Raw genomic sequence first — 18,862 nt, forward strand, 5'->3', positions numbered from 1 at the left:
TACTGTTAGAGCTTTGATGGCTTTAAATGCTGGACGTTTACTGACCCTCACCCCACCCCCAGCATATACTTCTGCGTTGCACCTTTTCCCCTCATGTCAGATATATAACTTTCTCGAAAGAGGCATCGGGTTGTTCCGCTGGCTTTCTCTCTGTGGGTTCAGAGATGCTCTTTGCTCCGTAACCACAGGGCATAAAATGATCTTCCTGCAGCCTTCTGGCAGCCGCGGATCATTTGCGGGCGCCTTCTGTCAGTCAGAGGACTCCCACTGCTGAGGCACGGAGAGGTGATATTGCTTCTTGCCTGACTGAAATTCCTGTTTTTAATCTCTTCTGAGGGCCTTCCCTTCCCTCCCCTCCTCAGTTCTTGGCACGGTCGTTCCATTGGCCAGAGCTGGCATCAAATAGTTGCGACTGATGACGGTACCGAGGGGAAAGGAGTTATTATTTTTTCCATCCAGAGTCTGCTGTCTGCCTGTGCAGCTTGACCGATCTTGCTGGGTTATGTACAGTACAGAGCAGCTGTGCACTGATAAAGTACTTTTTAAAAAATCAAGAGTGGATTGATTTGTTAAGCTAACAATACACAGCATCAAGCCCTTTTGGATTTTTCCCCTCTCTCTGAAAGCAGATCCTGAAACTTCCAGGGCATTTGTTGAGAGGTTAAATGCCTCCTCTGTGCTGCTTTTGGCCTACAGGCTGGATAACACCAGTCAGCATAGTGGAGAAGCCTTGTGGTGGATAGAGGGTTGTGCTGGCATCTAAAAGGCCTGAGTTTGACTCTCCCCCAGCCATGGGTGACCTTGGGCTAGTCCTACTCCTTCAGCTTCCTCTGCACTTCTGAAATGAACAGGTTGTGCTCTGATGTGTTTTATTGATTTCCTTCATGCACGCCTCATCTTAACTCCCCCAGTGGGGATCCAAATCAGCCTCCATCATTCTCTTCTCATCCATTTTACTCTCACAGCAACCACCATGTGAGAGTGGGTAAGGCTCACTTAAACTTCCATGGTAGAGTGGGGAATTAAACCTTGATTCTAGGCTTGATATTCTGACCACTGTGTCAGGCTAGCATAAGGGGTGAACATTGGGGAAATTGCTGGGGTGGGGGCGGGGAGTCTTGCCTGCCTAGAGTTATCTGCATCTTTGGGAGTCTGTTGTGGAAAGCTGATCCCATTCCAGCCTTTGTCCCTGTAAATCCACCCAATGCAACTGTCAAGGACTGTCTTATTTCATGTCATCTTTTATCCTTGCAACATTCTGGGCACTTCTCTGCTTAAGGGTGGCTGAAATTGCTCTCTGCTTCCAAGCCCTCACTCTCTGCCTTCTGTCAACTGCCACAGCTACTTGCACTAATTGCATTGCTGCGCTGCACTTTTTTCAGCTTCTTTTTAACATTGTCTGGATTAGTCCTCTTTGACCTTTCATTAATTCCCCCTTAACAGCAAGTAGCCACATGTATCCCGAACAAGTGAGTCCCTAGGCATGTTGAACGTGCCAGGAGCTAAAAAGGGGACAGGCTGGATGAGGATCTCTGCTCCCCAAAATAAATCTCTCCCTTTGCAAGAAAATAATGGGGTGGGGGTTGTTTGCAGTGATATTACTCCTGTGCTTCCTCCCAGAGGGGCTCCAGCCGTAGTGGTTGAATGTGCACTTCCTGCTGAGGAACGTGTCTTGTTCCTGTGCACAGCTTTCATCCTTGGTTCCGCAGGAGGACCTGTAAATCTCTGTTGTTCCTCCCCAAAACTTTTGTTATGGGGGAGCAAAGGAAAACAGGAGTCTTCTATAAAATCACCATGGGCAGGACTTTTTTTTGTATATTTGCATATTAGGTCACACCCCTGATGTCACCGTTGTTCCGCACAGGGGTTTTTTTGTAGGGAAAAACTAGCAGGAACTAATTTCATAATAGGCCACACCCCCTGACACTAAGCCAGCCAGAAGAAGAAGACTGCAGATTTATACCTCACCCTTCTCTCTGAGTTAGAGACTCAGAGCGGCTTACAATCTCCTTTCTCTTCTTCCCCCACAACAGGCACTCTGTGAAGTGGGTGGGGCTAAGAGGGCTCTCACAGCAGTTGCCCTTTCAAGGACAACTCCTGAGATAGCTATGGCTAACCCAAGGCCATTCCGGCAACTGTAAGTGGAGGAGTGGGGAATCAAACCCCATTCTCCCAGATAAGAGTCCGCGCACTTAACCACTATACTAAACTGCGTTCCTGCTCAAAAGAAAGCCCTCACTGTGGGTTTGGGGTGGGTAGGAGAAGACTCGCATTGCTTTGTTCATAACATATGAAGCTGCCTTATACTGAATCAGACCCTCTGTCCGTCAAAGTCAGTATTGTCTACTCAGACTGGCAGCGGCTCTCCAGGGTCTCAAGCTGAGGTTTTTCACACCTATTTGCCTGGACCCTTTTTAGTTGGAGATGCCGGGGATTGAACCTGGGACCTTGTGCTTGCCAAGCAGATACTCTGCCACTGAGCCACCGTCCCTCCCCAACATAGAATTGGTAGCTTCTGGGTGGGTTGCTAGCAGCCTGAATGTCTCAGGCTAGCCCAGTCTTGTCAAAGCTTGGAAGCAAAGCAGGGTTGGCCATGGTTTAATATTTGGATGGGAAGGAAGAAAGAACAGGGTTGCTATGCAGAGGAAGGCAGTGATGAACCACCTCTACTCATTCCTTGCCTTAAAAACTGCATGAGGCATTGCTGTAAGTCTGTTGCGGCTTGATGGCAGAAAGGGTTGAAAGGGACTGGCTTCTGGCGAATGAGCGTCATGCAGGCTGGCTCTTCCTCTTGTGAGGGTTCAGGGACTGATTGCAATCCTTGGGTCTTTTCTCTGAAGAAGCTCTTGTCTCAGGGATGAATATAAATATCATTCGCCATGGGAGGAAACAGTTGTGTGAATCCACCCTGGCTGGTGATTCCTCAGAAATCCACCTTTTTCTTCTCTATGGAGGGTATTGTGAATTTGGGACAATTATCCCCCGTTTGTGGAGCAGGTGCTTGGCAGCTTTGTTTTACCCTGCGCTGTCAGTCTGTTTTCTTAAAAGAGAGAGCCTGCTGGCTTGTTGGAGCATAGCTATGTTCAGTTATCCCAACTCTCTTGTCTCGGTGAGCCCTTCGGTTCTCAGTTTTTGATGTATTAATCTTGATACCAGGGTTCCATCCTTCTATTCTTCACAGCTCTCCACTGCCTGGTTTCCTTCATTGCTTGTTAAGATCATGGTGGGATGCTTTCCATAGGAAACAGGGGTCCAACCTTTTGTTCGCGGGACTTCACAGGCAAAATGTACCATTTTGCTCATCAATGGGCCTCTTTGTGTTTAACTAGCTTTTACATCCTCATCGCTGCTTTTTTGCAGAACTGTGGCTTTTCTTTTTGCAGGGATAATGATCTTAACACCTGCCTCTTGGGAGGGGGAAAAAGGGAGACTTCATTTATGTTCAAAACAGACAAAATCTCATTAGCTGCTCTCCTTTTTTTGTTCCCTAGTGACCAGTTGAGTTCCGTAGAGAACATGGCTAGCGTGATGCCAATTTAATTTATCTTGTTGCGCTTGTGTCGGGGTAGAGACTAGGTAAAACTGAATACCGTTATAGGCGAAGGATTGAGACTAGGGTTTGTTTTTGCTGGTGAAAAAAAGAAGAGGGAAAGAGCATCCCCTTCGACTACCCTGAAAGGCTGTGCCATGGATCACAGGACCTGCTCTGAGAAAAGTCTTTGGGACAGGGACTGTGGTAAGGAGGCATATTGGGTGAGACGGAGTAGAAAAACTGGCAGGTCCCATCCCATGATTGGAATTCTCTCTCTTCTGTGCTTGCAAGGCCTGTAGAAGTTGGGTGCTGATTCCAAGGAATGTATTTTTGTTAAGCTCTTGAATGCAAAGTGTGAACTTCAGTATTTGATGCTCTTCATTAGCCCTTGGGATACCAGTACTGAAAGTGGCAAATTGTCCCATCTTCTAGGAGGCAGAGAGGTAGATCCATCTATCTAAGTCAGGGGTCCCCAACCCCTGGGCCATGGCCTGGTACCAGTCCATGGCCTGTTAGCAATCAGACTGTGAGTTGTATAATTATTTTATTATATATTACAATGTACTACTACTACTACTACTACTACACTGGATTTATATTCCGCCCTCCACTTTGAATCTCAGAGTCTCAGATCGACTTACAATCTCCTTTATCTTTCTCCCTCACAACAGACACCCTGTGAGTTAGGTGGGGCTGAGAGAACTCTCACAGAAGCTGCCCTTTCAAGGACAACTCTGCAAGAGCTATGCCTGACCCAGGGCCATTCCAGCAGCTGCAAGTGGAGGAGTGGGGAATCAAACTTTGTTTTCCCATACAAGAGTCCACACACTTAACCACTACACCAAACTAATAGAAATAAAGTGCACAGTTTTATCATCCTGAAACCATCAACCCCCTCCCCACCCCTGTCCAGTCCATGGAAAAATTGTCTTCCACCAAACTGATCCCAGGTGCCAAAAAGGTTGGGAACCGCTGATCTAAGTGACTCTTCCTCCAGTAGAAGACTCTTCCTGCAGTGGAGGAAGTGCCATTTAACTTGGAGGAAGCCTTCTTAGACTGGAGGAAGTCTTTAAGCATGAGTCAATAGAAAAGGTAGAGTAGAAATACTTTAATAAATGAATGAATAATGTTACTAAGTGAAGTGTAGGATTGGGGTAGGATCCACCGTGGTGTGTCTGTTGCTTTTTTAAAGATACTGATTCATGTATGAAGCCTCTTTTGTTTTTGCAATGTAAATGGATGGATACTGTAATATGGCCAAGAAAATGCCACCCTTGCATCATTCCCCACTGTGTCTATGTGGCAACAGAATAACCTACCTTGGGCCTGTGAATTTATAGTGGTGGAAAAGACCATCAAGCCATGCCCAACTTATGGCACCCCTGTAGGTTTTTCAACACAAGGGATGAACAGAGAATTTTTGCTGTTGCTTGCCTCTACATAGCAATTTGGGTTGCCAGCTCTAGGTTGGGAAATTCCTGGAGATTTGTGGGAATGGATCCTGGGGAGTGCGGAGTCCTAAATTGCCACTTTCTCCAGGTGAACAGATCTCTATAGTCTGGAGATCAGTTGTAATTCCAAGAGATCTGCAGGCTTCACCTGGAGGTTGGCAACCCCAGGAGCTCCAGTCTTCATTGGTGGTTTCCCATCCAAGCACTAAACCAGTTTAGCTTCCAAGACCTTATGGGATTGGGCTAAGTGATGAGATTGGGCTAATATAGACAATATCTTAACCTCAGATAATGTTGGTCAGGGGAGTAGGTTTATACACTTCCTCCCCTCTTACACCCATGTCTCCAGGAATTCTCACAGTTGCTGTGTAGCTGTGGGTCAAATACAGAAGAATATTTTGCCAGGTTTGCCATCTTAACCAAATTTGAAACCAGAGCATGGAACAAAATTGCTGAACCACATTGATGCTAACCTTGGAATGAGCTCAGAAGAAGGCAACAAAGATGGATACAACAGCACTTTAGAAAACCAGACCAGTGAGGAATGACTGAAGAGACTTGGGCATGGTCTCTTAAGGTGCTCAGTTAATCAGGGTTGTGCACGTTGTCACATCCACCAGCTAATGCCTCTTGTTTTACAATGGAGATCTCCACATGGCAGAGGCCTGCAGCTGCTTGAGACAAGTAAAGATTCAGCAGTGTTAGTATAGAGGGAATGAAGTCACGTTCAGCCTGCTTCTCCTTGTCTGGAGGGCAGCTGCCACCACATGTTCCTTCTGGGGAAGCCAGCTTACCAGTGGCTGCTGCTGGAGGACTGGTAGCTGGAGAAACTCTGGCTTCACCAGGCTTGCTCTGAGGGGAGGCCCCTTGAGAGTCATCTCTGTGGTACCAAGGGCTTTTTTTGTAGCAGGAACTCCTTTGCGTATTAGGCTCTTTGTACAGGGCCTACTGTAAGCTCCCAGAGGATTGGCTACATCAGGGATGTGTGGCCTAATATGCAAAGGAGTTCCTGCTAGAAAAAAAGCCCTGGTGGTTCTTATGTACAGAGCCCTGTAGAGGGAGGTAAGATGAGATGTGAAGGGAGGCCTAGAATGTCTCCAGCTTCCTTCTTTTATACCCCTCCATCCATCACACTTCTTTATTTTTCAGGGCTTCATATAACACCATGTTGTGACCTGTGTGTCAAAACCTATCAATGCACAGATTAATAGTTCTGGGGTATCCTTTTGGTGTGAGTGCTTCTTCAGATGCTGTACATGTTTGTATTGACAGATGCACGGTGTGAAGGGGCCCCATGAAATGTTGATTGGAAATAAATCTGGCATAGGGGTATTTCGTGGAGTTTGCTGTTAACGTCTGTTCCTTCTCTCTCATAGATTCACAGTAAACAACACGATCCTGCACCCAGAGATTGCTGAATGGTATGTTATCTTGTTTGATCTTTTTCCCCCCAACACAGAGTCCTCTCTCTGATCTCTTTGGTCATTTCTTACCATTGATACCTCAAAATGTCAATTCAGATTTCTACCTTGACCCCAGAAATACAAAATAAAAACAAAGGGAGACTATACCATGTGCCCAGATTGCGTGTGGCTGTGCCTTTTAAGAACATCCTGAAAGCATTTTATAAATATGAGGTCAAAGCATGTTGTAAATTCAATGTGGGCAGCTGCATTAGTGGATCTCCCCCCCCCCAAAAAAAATAAAAATAAAAGTGATCAGTGGGCATACAGAAACTTGTTTTTGTGTCACTTGTTAGCCACCCTTGCAATTCGACAAAATCTGCCCCCCCCCTCACCCCTGGAGCTGCTGTTTCAGAGAACTTAAAATAATATCCTGAGCCCAGGAGACTTGTGGCTCCCCCATATCCCAGATGGTGAGTCTTGTGCCTTGGCTTTATCTTGCCCATATTTTTTGCTATGCTTTTGAAGGGTGAGGTGGGGGGGTTCATACAAATGCACTTAATATGAAGCTGCCTTAGACCTTGGATTGATCAAGATCAGTATTGTCTAATTTGATTGGCAGCTATTCCCCAGGGTCTTGGGTAGAGATCTTTTGCATCGCCTCCTATCTGATTGTTTCAGCTGGAGATTGAACTTGGGACTTTCTGCATGCAAAGCTGATGAGCCCCTTCTTTGAGCAATCTTGTAAGAGTCAGACCCTTGGTCTATCAAGATCTACATTGTCTACTCCAGAGGTGGCCAAACTTGATTAACTTAGGAGCCACATAAAATAAACTTCAAAGGAAGGAAGGAAAGAAGGAAAATAGATGGAGGGATGAGGGAGGGAGAGGTGAAAAGAAAGCAACTTTAAATGCATTCTCCAAGCTGACCAACTTGACTTGAAGAAGTGATTTAAAGAGACATATGCCTTCTTCAAGCTGACCAACGGGGCAGTTGGGGGCTTCAAGAACCACACAATATGTGTGAAAGAGCCACATGTGGCTCCCGAACTACAGTTTGGCCATCCCTGGTCTACTCTGATCAGCAGGGGCTCCCTCAGGTGGATGTCTTTCATATGACTTACTGCCTCATCTCTTTTTAAGTTAAGATGCCTGAGATAGTACGTGGGACCCTCTTCATGAAAAGCACATTGTGTTCCACTGAGCCACATCCCCCTCCCCAAATATGATGGGGTCAGAATATTAACAGCTTGAGAATATGGCTTCTCTTGAATTGGGTTGTCAGTCTGCCAAGCCCAATACAAACTCTGAATCTGAGCAGTCCTTTATGGGCTCAGATACAGAAAAGCTTTCACGGGACTTGCCAGCCTGAAATCCTTTCAGCGGAAGGTGCTGAGGATTGCACCTGGGATCTTCTGAATGCAAAGCGGTTCCTCCTCCAATGAACTTGTAGCCAACAACAGAGAATGCCCATTGTAGGCCTCCAGCCATTATGTAGCATTGCAAAGGAGGGAGAAACAATATGAAATGCCACTCTGATCATCCTTGTTAATTTGCTGAAAAATTGGTTAGTGTTAGCAATTGTGTAGCTACAAATAAAATATATTCATTATAATTAGCACTATTGCTGTAACTGCCCAGCGAAATATTAATTGAAAGTCTGGCAGAATGGGTAATGTTACAAAAATGTCAGACTATTATTGCCTCCTTTTGGGATTCATTTTAAAAGCATTAATTCTAATACATTCCGTTGGCAAATTTATGGCTATTCTCTTTAATTACACTTGAATGTCAGTGGAGTCTGACATTAGCAGAAGCGTACTTATAAGTATCCAAGTCCTAAAGTGTTCATGGGGGTGATATGCCTTCATTTTTTAAAATCTTTTTTGTAAACTAAGAATATTAAGGGTCCCCCCCCCCCAGTGCTTGAAAATAAAAGTGTTCTTGTTTAAATAAGAGATTCTGTGCCTCAAGGTCGTCAGTTAAGAACCTAAAAAATTAAATAGATACAAATAGGAGGATTATCATACTGAAAGCTATTAGTGGCTGACTAGGATTGGGTAGTCTTGAATTCGGATCTCCTCATAGCCACTAAGATTACGGGAGGGGGGGTGACATGGGGTGGTCATACTCGCTGTCAACCTAGCTTGTAAGCTTGTTATGAGGATGAAAACAAAGGAAAGGAGGACTGTTATCTGGCATCCTGATCTCCTCAGAGAATAGGTGGGATTACCACATAACAGATTGAGAGTTTAACTGCTGTCCAAAATGGCAACCCTGTGTCGTATCCTCTATGGTAACAGGCAGCAGTGAGGTGTGACATCATCACATGCATTTCCCTGTCTACTTCCTTCCCTTGTCCAAAGCAGTAGCTAGTGATAATCAAGTCGAGCTGAAGCTTTGTGTAATGTCATTTCCTTTCCTGCTCCTTATAAGGGAGAGAAGGTTAAATACCTCACAGTGGTTGTGCTTTTGCTGGCAACCCTGTTTTTAAAATCACATCTCATTCCACTCTGAAAGAATATTCATACCTTGATTTGATAGAGGGGCCACATAGGCCAAGTGGGTTGATGCACCATGCTTATTGAAGTCCTTCAGATGGTACTTGGCTCAAGCTGGCCAGTCCTTAAGTGAACTTTGGCTGGTTTTTGTGATGTCTTGGAGGGAAAAAACCCTGCTTGTGAAGTATACTTTGAGCGTGTTCAGTAATAAATGAGTGATGGCCTAATTCTATTGTATTCTACTATAAGTTATATTCTTCCACTTCTAGGTGCAGCTAAGGTGGAAGTTCTCCTAGACCTGTTGCTGGATAAACAGGTAGCAGTTGTGGCTAGGAGTGCCTTTTACCAACGTTGTCTGTAGCCCTTCCTGGAATAGAAAAGATCTGGCCACTGTGCTGTGTGTGCCATAGTAACATCTAGTAACATGTCTCTGAGGGAGGCTTCCTCTGCAGGAAGAGTCCCTTCTCTCAGAAAAAGGCTCTTTGGGTTAGAAGAAGACTGTGTATGCATAGAGGAATACTCCATGCTGAATGCAGTGGTAGGATATAGTTCATTGACTTTAATATGACCGTGGCTTGTTTGTACCTTGTTGATTGAAATTAATAATAATAATAATACTTTTTATTTATATCCCGCCCTCCCTGCCGAAGCAGGCTCAGGGCGGCTCACAACATATTAGTACAATATACAATAAAATAATATAATTCAATAAATACTACATTATAAAACCATCATTTAGATCAACATTCCATTTAAAATTAACATTTATGGTGCTACATTACAGGTTTTTAGTAAATTTGATGGCGGAATACAACAACAGCGAATCTATCATTGGCTCAGCATTTCGCGAAGGCCATCTTAAAAAAAGTAGTCTTGCAGGCCCTGCGGAATTGCTCAAGGCTCCACAGGGCCCGCACTTCTTCTGGAAGTCGATTCCACAGGTGTGGAGCTGCGATAGAGAAGGCCCGTTCCCTTGAGTTCTTCAATTTGGCCTCCTGGGATGTTCCAGGGATGTTCAGCTGGTTCTTTCCCACTGAACTTGGTGAGCATGCTCAGTGGAGGACAACATCCTGGGTTAGGTTGACCCTTCCATCCACTGCTGGTGATGGGCCCCAATTTTTTCTCTATATTCTACAATGCAAATTCCATGCCAGGGATTATTAGGGAAAAGATCACCATTTTAATTCCCTCCCCCCCCCAAAAAAAACAACATTGTAAAGTACTTTTATCTACCTACCATGCAGCCTCATTTGGGATACTGTGTACCATTCTGGGTGGAAGATTATGAAAGGGTTGGGGCACCTTTCCTTATGAGGAAAGGCCAAAGAGCCTGCAGCTTTTCATATTAGAGAAAAGACTGCTAAGGAGGGATACAATATATATATATTTAAAAAAATATGCAGAGTGGAGACAGATAAAGAGACCTCCCCCGCAGTACCAGACTTTGGGGACACCTAAAAGTTGATGGACAATAGATTTTGGACAGAAAAAGAAGTAATTTTTTTACTCAATGAGTTATTAAATTACAGGATGCATTGCCGATGGGCATAATGTTGGCCATGAGCATAGATGGCTTTTAGAAAGGCATTTAATGGATAAAGGATAGGTCTGTCATTGGTTACAGCTATGATGACTAAAGGGAACATAAGAGAAGCCATGTTGGATCAGGCCAGTGGCCCATCTGGTCCAACTCTGTATCACACAGTGGCCAAAATACACACACACACACACACACTGTGGCTAATAGCCACTGATGGACCTCTGCTCCATATTTTTATCCAATCCCCTCTTGAAGCTGGTTATGCTTGTAGCCGCCACCATCTCCTGTGGCAGTGAATTCCACATGTTAATCACCCTTTGGGTGAAGAAGCACTTCCTTTTATCTGTTTTAACCTGACTGCTCAGCAATTTCATTGAATGCCTACGGGACTCTCTGTGTTCTAACTATTGGTGCTAGGAGGCAGCCTCAGGGAGAAGGCCTTGGCCTCTGTGCCTTGTTGGTTGGCTCTCTGGGGTAACTGAATGGTGGCTATGTGAAACAGGATGCTAGAGTAGATGGGCCACTGGTCAGATCTAGCAGGTAAGTCTTGAGATGGTGGCCATCTTCCCTAGTTCTAGTCCTGCCTTTATGGAGAGCAGCATCTGCCAACAACTCCCACCATGGTTGCTGACCCTTTGCCAAGAAATACTTTCTCCCCCTAGAGCAGCTGAGATTCAGGAGCCTCGTGTGTCAGTGATAACCTGATTTCCATGTGATACAGTGAAGGAGAATGAGAGTCAAGCTGGGGTGGGGTATACTAGGCCACCTTAGAAGAACTCTGGAAATTGAATCTGTCCAATACAGCATGTATTTGTGAGTGGGGAAAAGTTCCTGGGAAGTTGGACACCACTGTGTGTTCAAAAGAAGGGGAAATATTTGGCATCCAAAGGAATTGTTCACAAAGAAGTTCAGAATTCAGCATCTTTTTAGGAACCTTGCAGTGTGAGATGGAAGCCTGGGTGTGAAAGCAGCCTGCCTCCCCTTGTATTTTCTCCCCAGCAACTGGTATTCACAAATACAGGGACTCTGAATGTGGAGTTTCCCTTTTAATCATAAAGTCAAATAACAATTGACATGTTTTTGCTCCGGGAATCCACCCAATTCCATTGTAAAGCTGTCAGAGCTTTGCAGTCTTGTGGCAAAATAGACTAATGTGGGCAAAGCATTCCCCGCAAGTCAGAAGGGGGCACAGAGAAGTCCAGAAGAGTCCCCATGCAGCAAATGGTAGATTACAGAGGTTGTATCAGCCAGTTCTTTCAAACTGTCCTTCCAAGCAGTTTTCCATGAAGAGAATGGTTTGTGCTGTGCAAGACCTTTGATTAGTTTCAGGGTCCCTAAGAACCTGGAGCACGCAACCAGAGAGGAGGCTGGCTGCTGCCTTTCTGCAGGGGATTCGCTGCAGCTGATAGCCCTGAACAAACAACCCCTCCCACACACTGATTGAATGTGTGGGGAAAGGAGCCATAGGTATGAGTGCATTGGTCACTGCCTCCATGTGATCGCCAGCTCCCAAGCAGTGCATGTGGCGAAAGCAGGCCTTGAATTAAGCAGGAACTCACAGGAGCACAGCTCCTGAACCTTTCTGACGGCCCCCCTCCTCCTTCCCATCTATCTACCTTGTCCATTGAGTAGCAGTGCAGCTGCATAACAATCCTTGGATTAGGAGAGTAGGCAGCCAACCAGCCACCAGGGGCTTTGCCATACCCCAGCAGCCCTCATTAACCCCTGGAGAAGCCCACACCACACTTTCTCCACTTCTTATGTGATTTTGGAAGATGGGTGGCTTGCTTGCCTTTTGACTGGTGGGGGAGTGGCCCAGGAGAGCCACAGGTGAGCAAGGCCTGCTCAGGCTGGCTGGATCTCTAGCCAGCCCAAGCATGCCTTGCTCGCCTGGGGCTCTCCTTTTTTGCATCGGTTGTTTTTGGCTGGTGGGGGGGGGTGGCATATGCCAATGAGTTATACTAATGAGTTCCACCACGTATTTTTCTACAAAATGACTCTTGGGTGGAAGTACACTTGCATAAACGACAATATTCAGAAACTAGTGTCCCCCATCATGGGGAAGAGAGCATATACTCAGACACTTTCTCCACACATCGCTGTCATGCAGACACTCTGATGGTCGCTTGGAGGTGAGCCTAGCGCACTTGTGCCTGCTCTCCCTTCCCATGTGTTCAGTTAGTGCACAGAGAGGTCTCCATACAGGGCTATCTTACTCTTTCGTACAGGCTAAAATTCCCCTGGGCTTACACGTGCACAGCATTGCAGACGGGAGCTTGGAAGTTCCAGGCTTGCAGTACCATTGACCCCTCCTAGCTCACATCCTGCTGTCGTCAGGTACTAAGGTCTGTTGTTGGCCCAGAAGAAGGCTACCACCAAGTCTCTTATAAATTATGAAAACGCTCATGCCTCGAGGCAGTGGTTGTTTACAAGCCTGGGGATGCCCTTTGTGTGCACTCTTAAGTAGCTCTTTGACTCTTGGCACACAGGGTTATGTCGCACATTCATCGCTTGAAAGACATGATGCCATGTCGCAGAAGACAAATTCTGTTAATACTGATGCATTCCACAGGAGTGAGACGGGGAGGGTAGATGGTATGAACCCAACCCCTTTCTGTTGTTCTGAAAGACCAAATGAACGTATTGCTCAGTTTGAGCTCGTTTGAAATGGGGACATTTCCTTTAATCTTTTTTTGGCGGAGGAGGAGAAGACTGCAGATTTATACCCCGCCCTCCTCTCTGAATCAGAGACTCAGAGCGACTTACAATCTCCTATATCTTCTCCCCCCACAACAGACACCTTGTGAGGTGGGTGGAACTGAGAGGGCTTTCACAGCAGCTGCCCTTTCAAGGACAACTCCTGCAATAGCTATGGCTAACCCAAGGCCATTCCAGCAGGTGCGAATGGGGAATCAAGCCCAGTTCTCCCAGATAAGAGTCCGCACACTTAACCACTACACCAAACTGGCTCTCAGTGGGTTTAAAAGCTATGACCCACAATGTATGGTATAGGGCAGGGGTGGCCAACGGTAGCTCTCCAGATGTTTTTTGCCTACAACTCCCATCAGTCCCAGCCAGCATGGTCAATGGCTGGGGCTGATGGGAGTTGGAGGCAAGAAACATTTGGAGAGCTACCGTTGGCCACCTCTGGTATAGGGAAATGGGTTTGTTAAAAATTCTCTTGATATAGAGGATGTGTTTTTCTTTTGGACTGTGAACCATGACTTCTGAGATAATCTCTATGGGATGCTCACCACTGAGGCACCTGTGGTTTGGACTTTGTGCATCTTGGGAAGTAGAAACAGTATTAAAAGCACCTGGTTAACCTAATCCTGGTAGAAGCAAAAGAGTGAGTTATCTCCCAGCAGTGCCCCAGTTATCCTTGTGAGCGGCTGCAGTCATTTCTGCGGGAATCATTTTGTCAAACTTGGAAGTATAATCTTGTCACCGGGATAAATACACTCCCGATGAAATCTCCGCTTTTAAAAAATCTATCTGTGTGCTGGCGGGGACGCGGTGTTCTGTCTGCGCTCTGGCTTTTTTCATTGCAGCAGGATTGAAATATGATTGAGAAAAACAGCAGCTTGTGAGGCTTTTGAAAATAGTGGCACGTTTTCAGAGTTAACTTACCCAGGGAGCTTTGTCATGGTGGTTAGGAAACCATCTACTTTAAATAAAAATCAGCCACAATGGGCACCCTCAAAGCTGGGGGAACTTCAGACTCCACCCACCTGTCTCTCTCTGGCACTGGCTGGGGGTATGGGGATAGAACTGCTTCCATAAAGAGATGTTGGCCTGTGAAAGCTCTAATGGTGCAGGTCTCTCGACCACATTGAGACTGCGAGTGGGCAAATGGTGTATGTGCTCTGGAGAAGGAGGAGGAAGAGAAGAAGAGAAGGAGGGGAAGAAGGAGGAGAAGGGATTTATACCCCACCCTTCACTCTGAATCGCAGAGTCTCAGAGCAGCTTACAATCTCCTTTACCTTCCTCCCCCAAAACAGACCCCCCTATGAGGTAGGTGGGGCTGAGAGAGCTCTCACAGAAGCTGCCCTTTCAAGGACAGCTCTGCAAGAGCTGTGACTGACCCAAGACCATTCCAGCAGCTGTAAATGGAGGAGTGGGGAATCAAACCTGGTTCTCTCAGATAAGAGTCTGTACACTTAACCACTACTCCAAACTGGCTCTGTAGTGAACCCCACCCCCTCCAGAAGGCAGAAAATGGAGCACAAAGTTTCCCTTCCTACAGCTCCACTCTTTGGAAGAATTCATGACCCAGCTGTTTCCAGGTTCAAGTTCCAGCTGGTGTACCCAAGCAATATATTATCTGGAACATGCAATACCTTATTCCTACCAGTTTTCCCCCCACTACCTTACTTGACAGCTCTTCTGCAGTGTTGGAAGATTTGTTCAGGACAGCTCCCTGGGGATGGGCTGTGGCTTAGTGGTGGGACATCTAATTTGCATGCAGAAGGTCCCATATTCTATCTCCAGCATTTCCAGCTTTAAAGTGTGCGATAGAAGATGATTGAAAGCAAGGCCAGCTCAAGGGCACTGTGACAAACTCTGTTTTTGTCCCCCCTCCCATTCAGTACGACATAGAGAAAATGCTAGGGGTGGAGGAAGAGAGAGAAATGCTGATTGGGCCTTGCCTGCCTTCTGGCTACTAGAAGAAGAGAATGGATTTATATCCTGCCCTTCACTACCTGAAGGAGTCTCAGAGTGACTTACAATCTTTTTCCCTTCCTCTCTCCACAACAGACACCCTGTGAAGTAGGTAGAGCTGAGAGAGTTCTGACAGAAACTGCTCTTGGGAACAGCTCTGTAAGCTCTTGTGACTGATTCAAAGTCACATCAGCAGGTGCACATGGAGGAGTGGGGAATCAAACCCGGTTATCCCAGATAAGAGTCCACACACTTAACCATTACACCAAACTGGCTCTCAGTAGCTGGGCTGATTTCTTGGGCCCACAGAAGAAGCTCCATTCTTCTTGGATGAGGGGTTGGAGGCAGCCTGCCCATTCAGCGACAGGGCCTGCCATAAGTTCTTTTCATGGCTCTTCAGCTCTAGAGAATTGTCTCAATACTTCTAATCTCACAGGAGGGTTCTGTGAGATAAAATCTCTGCCTGAGACCATGGAGAGCTACTGCAAGGTCAAAGCAGGCAAGAACACCCTGGTTAAACCTATCGTCTGGCTCAGATAGAGGCAGTGTATTGTTTCTCACTGGGAGATACTGAGGTTTACAAACCCGGCTTAGGTAGGAGTGGAACATAATTAGGGCTATTCAAAATTCTGAATGTGTACACACCCAAATTCTGCCAGATTTTAATGTCTGGAAGTACTAGGCTGTTAAAAAAAAGATCTTTATTTTGTGGGTGGGTGCACAGATACATCTAATCGCATTGTGTTTTAATTTTCCAGTCCACTTTGAGTCCCAACAAGAAAGGTGGACTATAAGCGAAATAAATGAGTGACTGAAACAGGCTACCAGGATTGTTATCTCTAACTTAACTCTTGCATGGATGCAAACCATGGTTAATGCAGAGTGTGGCCCCTCTAGAAACTGATGAAGCTGTGGTTTGAAGGTGAGGTCCACATACCTGGCTCGCATTTGTGGTGGTCTGCATCACGGTTAATGTGCAGACTGTGGAACTATGACTTATCCAGGAAAGGGAAGAGATGTGAGGGAGCACGAGAGCCCCAACGTACGTCTCAATCAGTGGACCGTTAAAAGATCACTGCTGGGCCCTTTGGTGAGGAAATACCTCTCACTGAAAAAAGAGCTGGTTGTTAAAAGATGTGCAGGCTTTTGATTTTTGCTAAACTCTTCATCCAGGGGTTCATAAATTTAATACAGCTCTAAGCCAAAACAATGTGTGTGGATTTTTTCCCCCCTCTTTTTCTCAGTCTACTACCATTGCGAAGCTTGCTGTGACAACCCAAAGGATTTAGTAGCTTTAGGCCGAAATTCATTCATATTCTATTACTGTTCTTGGGCTTTCCGTTCTGTAACTTGAGGAATAACAAAAAGCAGCCTTGTTATGGGACCTGCACCTTATGGTTGAAGAAGAGAAATTAAACATGCACATCTTTAAGCTATTTGTTGGCTGATAAAGGAGATTGTTGTATGGTTGGGTGAGTAGGGTGGGCAGGGGATTAAGCCGGGATCAGAGAAGTCCAATAATTTGTACTTTTGTGAAGAGCAAAAATGGCTCAGTCAGTGATGACTACTTCAGACAGACGTAATTTCTCTGTTTCAGATAGAATATCCATCTGCAGTTCTCTCTAGAATCATGAACCTAGCCCTTGGGCACCTGGCAGTTAAGTTCCAGTTCAAGCCTAGTTCATCAATTAAGTAACTAAGTATATCTGATTCCTGAGCTTTTACTATTTCGAGATGACTTAACTATTCTCCCCCTCAAGCCCTGGAACTATAGGATCTAGGGTTGCCAGATCCCCCAGTGGAGGAAGGGGCTCCCAGCTGCCAATCAGCTGGCCAGTGGAGGGAGGACATCAAGAAAAAGGAGAAGACTAGGCCTCATAGCTAGTGTCACACAGGAAGTGATATCATTGACAAATGACATCTTGGCGACACTCTGGTATTTCAGCAGACACTGATAGAAGCTGGTTTTACCATAGAGTTTCTCGATCATCACCCAAATGTCACTGGTGTGATGACATCGCTTCCTGTGCAATGCCAGCAATAAGGTCCAGGCCTTTCTCTTCATATGTGCTCCCCCTCCCCCACTGGTCACCAGAAGGGACCTGGCAACCCTACTAGAATCTCTGCTTACAGCCTCAGTTCCAAGTCAGGTTTGCCCACATATATTGCGAGTGCTTTTTTCACCAGTTGTTTTCCCTTGGCATTGCGGATTTGTAGATCTCCACATTTTGATGTGTTTTAAACTGCTCTTGTGTCTTACTAGGATTTTTTGCTGTTAGATTCAAAGGTTACTGTGTTTTATAATCCGCTTATTTAAAACAACAACAGATTTCTATGCCGTCTTTCCATTCATTTCAGGATTTCGAAGGCTTACTAATTGATTTAAAAAAAACAAAAAAAAAAAACATACTTGTAATCCACCTTGAGTCCCAGTGAGAAAGCCATAGTAAAATGTTGCCTGTACAAATAATCCTACAGGGATTCTGCATATTGGTTTACCGTTACATTAAGAGAATTTAGGGCTGGTGCAAGAAGATTAACTGGGGGTGCCATATATTTTTGAAAAGGAGCTGGGAAGGTTTGGGGATGTCTAAAGCCTCAGGAGGTGCAGACCAAGAACTGTTTCCTTCTAGTTGAGTAACTGGTGCCTTGGAATAGGTAGGAAGGACTGTGTAAGGCATAGGGCTGCCAAGCCCCTGGACCAGGCGGGGATTCCCCTGATGGCCCACATTGGGCTGGCGGGGGAACCTCCCCCAATGTTGTCGACATGATGACATCACCCAGAAGTGACATCATCACGCTGGCACCATTGTACGGCGACTACTCTAGGCATTTCTGGGAGAACTCTATGGTTTCCCCGGATGCTCTAGCCATTTGGGAGGAAAAACTCTATGGTACAATAGGTGCCATAGAGTTTTTCCCTCGCAAATGGCTAGAGCATCTGGGAAAACCGTACAGTTTTCCCGCTAACAGCTAGAGCAGCCGTAAGTGCCAGCACGATGATGTCACTTCTGGATGACATCATTGCATCGTGCAGACACAGAGTGCACACGCGAAAGTCCCCCACCGGGCATCGCTAGGAACTTGGCAACCCCAGTAAGGGGACTCCTCCTTATGTATTTCATTTCTGGTCTCATCCCCACATCTTTGCAGTTGTTTGTCTGATTAATGGAATGCCCATTGCATAGAAGGAATGGTTCTTCTGCTTGGCCCTCTGAAGTATGGTTCCCTTCTCTCAGTCCTGTATAATAAGGCATACATTGCAGGGCTGTATCCGCCTTATTGCCTTGACTTGGATAGCCCTCATTAGCCCAATCTCATCAGATCTCAGAAGCTAAGCAGGGTCTGTTCTGACTAGTATTTGGATGGGAGACCACCATAGAAGTCCAGAGTCATGACACAGAGGCAGGCAATGGCAAACCATCTCTGAACATCTCTTGCCTTGGAAACCTACTGGATTACCATAAGTCATCTGTGAATTGATAGAGGCGAGGTGGGGAGGGGGAATCTGCCATATTAAAGGAAGCCAGTCAAACTTGCTTTTTATGCTGGTTGATAAGATTTCATAGCAGCTGCTGCTTTCCTCCCCTGAAGGACTTGCAGAAATTCAGGAAGGTGCCTGTCCCTTGGATTGGTGATAGAAACTGGAGTCACAAGTCCACACAAAAAACTGCTAGAGCTCAATACAGCATTCACAGATGCAACAGTATATTATGGTTTTGTCCGTAGCCTACCAAGTCACAGTGGGATGGAAATGGTCCATGACTCAATGGA

At 45.8% G+C, this 18,862-nt stretch overlaps 1 protein-coding gene across 2 annotated transcripts in view; it reads left to right on the forward strand.

The window, feature by feature from the left end:
- PEPD (peptidase D) overlaps window positions 1-18,862 on the forward strand; it is a 288,484-nt gene that overhangs the window by 133,747 nt on the left and 135,875 nt on the right. For both annotated transcript variants that reach the window (XM_060254148.1, XM_060254147.1), the window contains one exon: window positions 6,360-6,404. In XM_060254148.1, the coding sequence (XP_060110131.1) occupies window positions 6,360-6,404 (45 nt within the window). The remainder of the gene's footprint in view (window positions 1-6,359; window positions 6,405-18,862) is intronic.

This window comes from Heteronotia binoei, chromosome 14 (genome assembly GCF_032191835.1).
Source record: "Heteronotia binoei isolate CCM8104 ecotype False Entrance Well chromosome 14, APGP_CSIRO_Hbin_v1, whole genome shotgun sequence".
Classification (NCBI taxonomy): domain Eukaryota; kingdom Metazoa; phylum Chordata; class Lepidosauria; order Squamata; family Gekkonidae; genus Heteronotia; species Heteronotia binoei.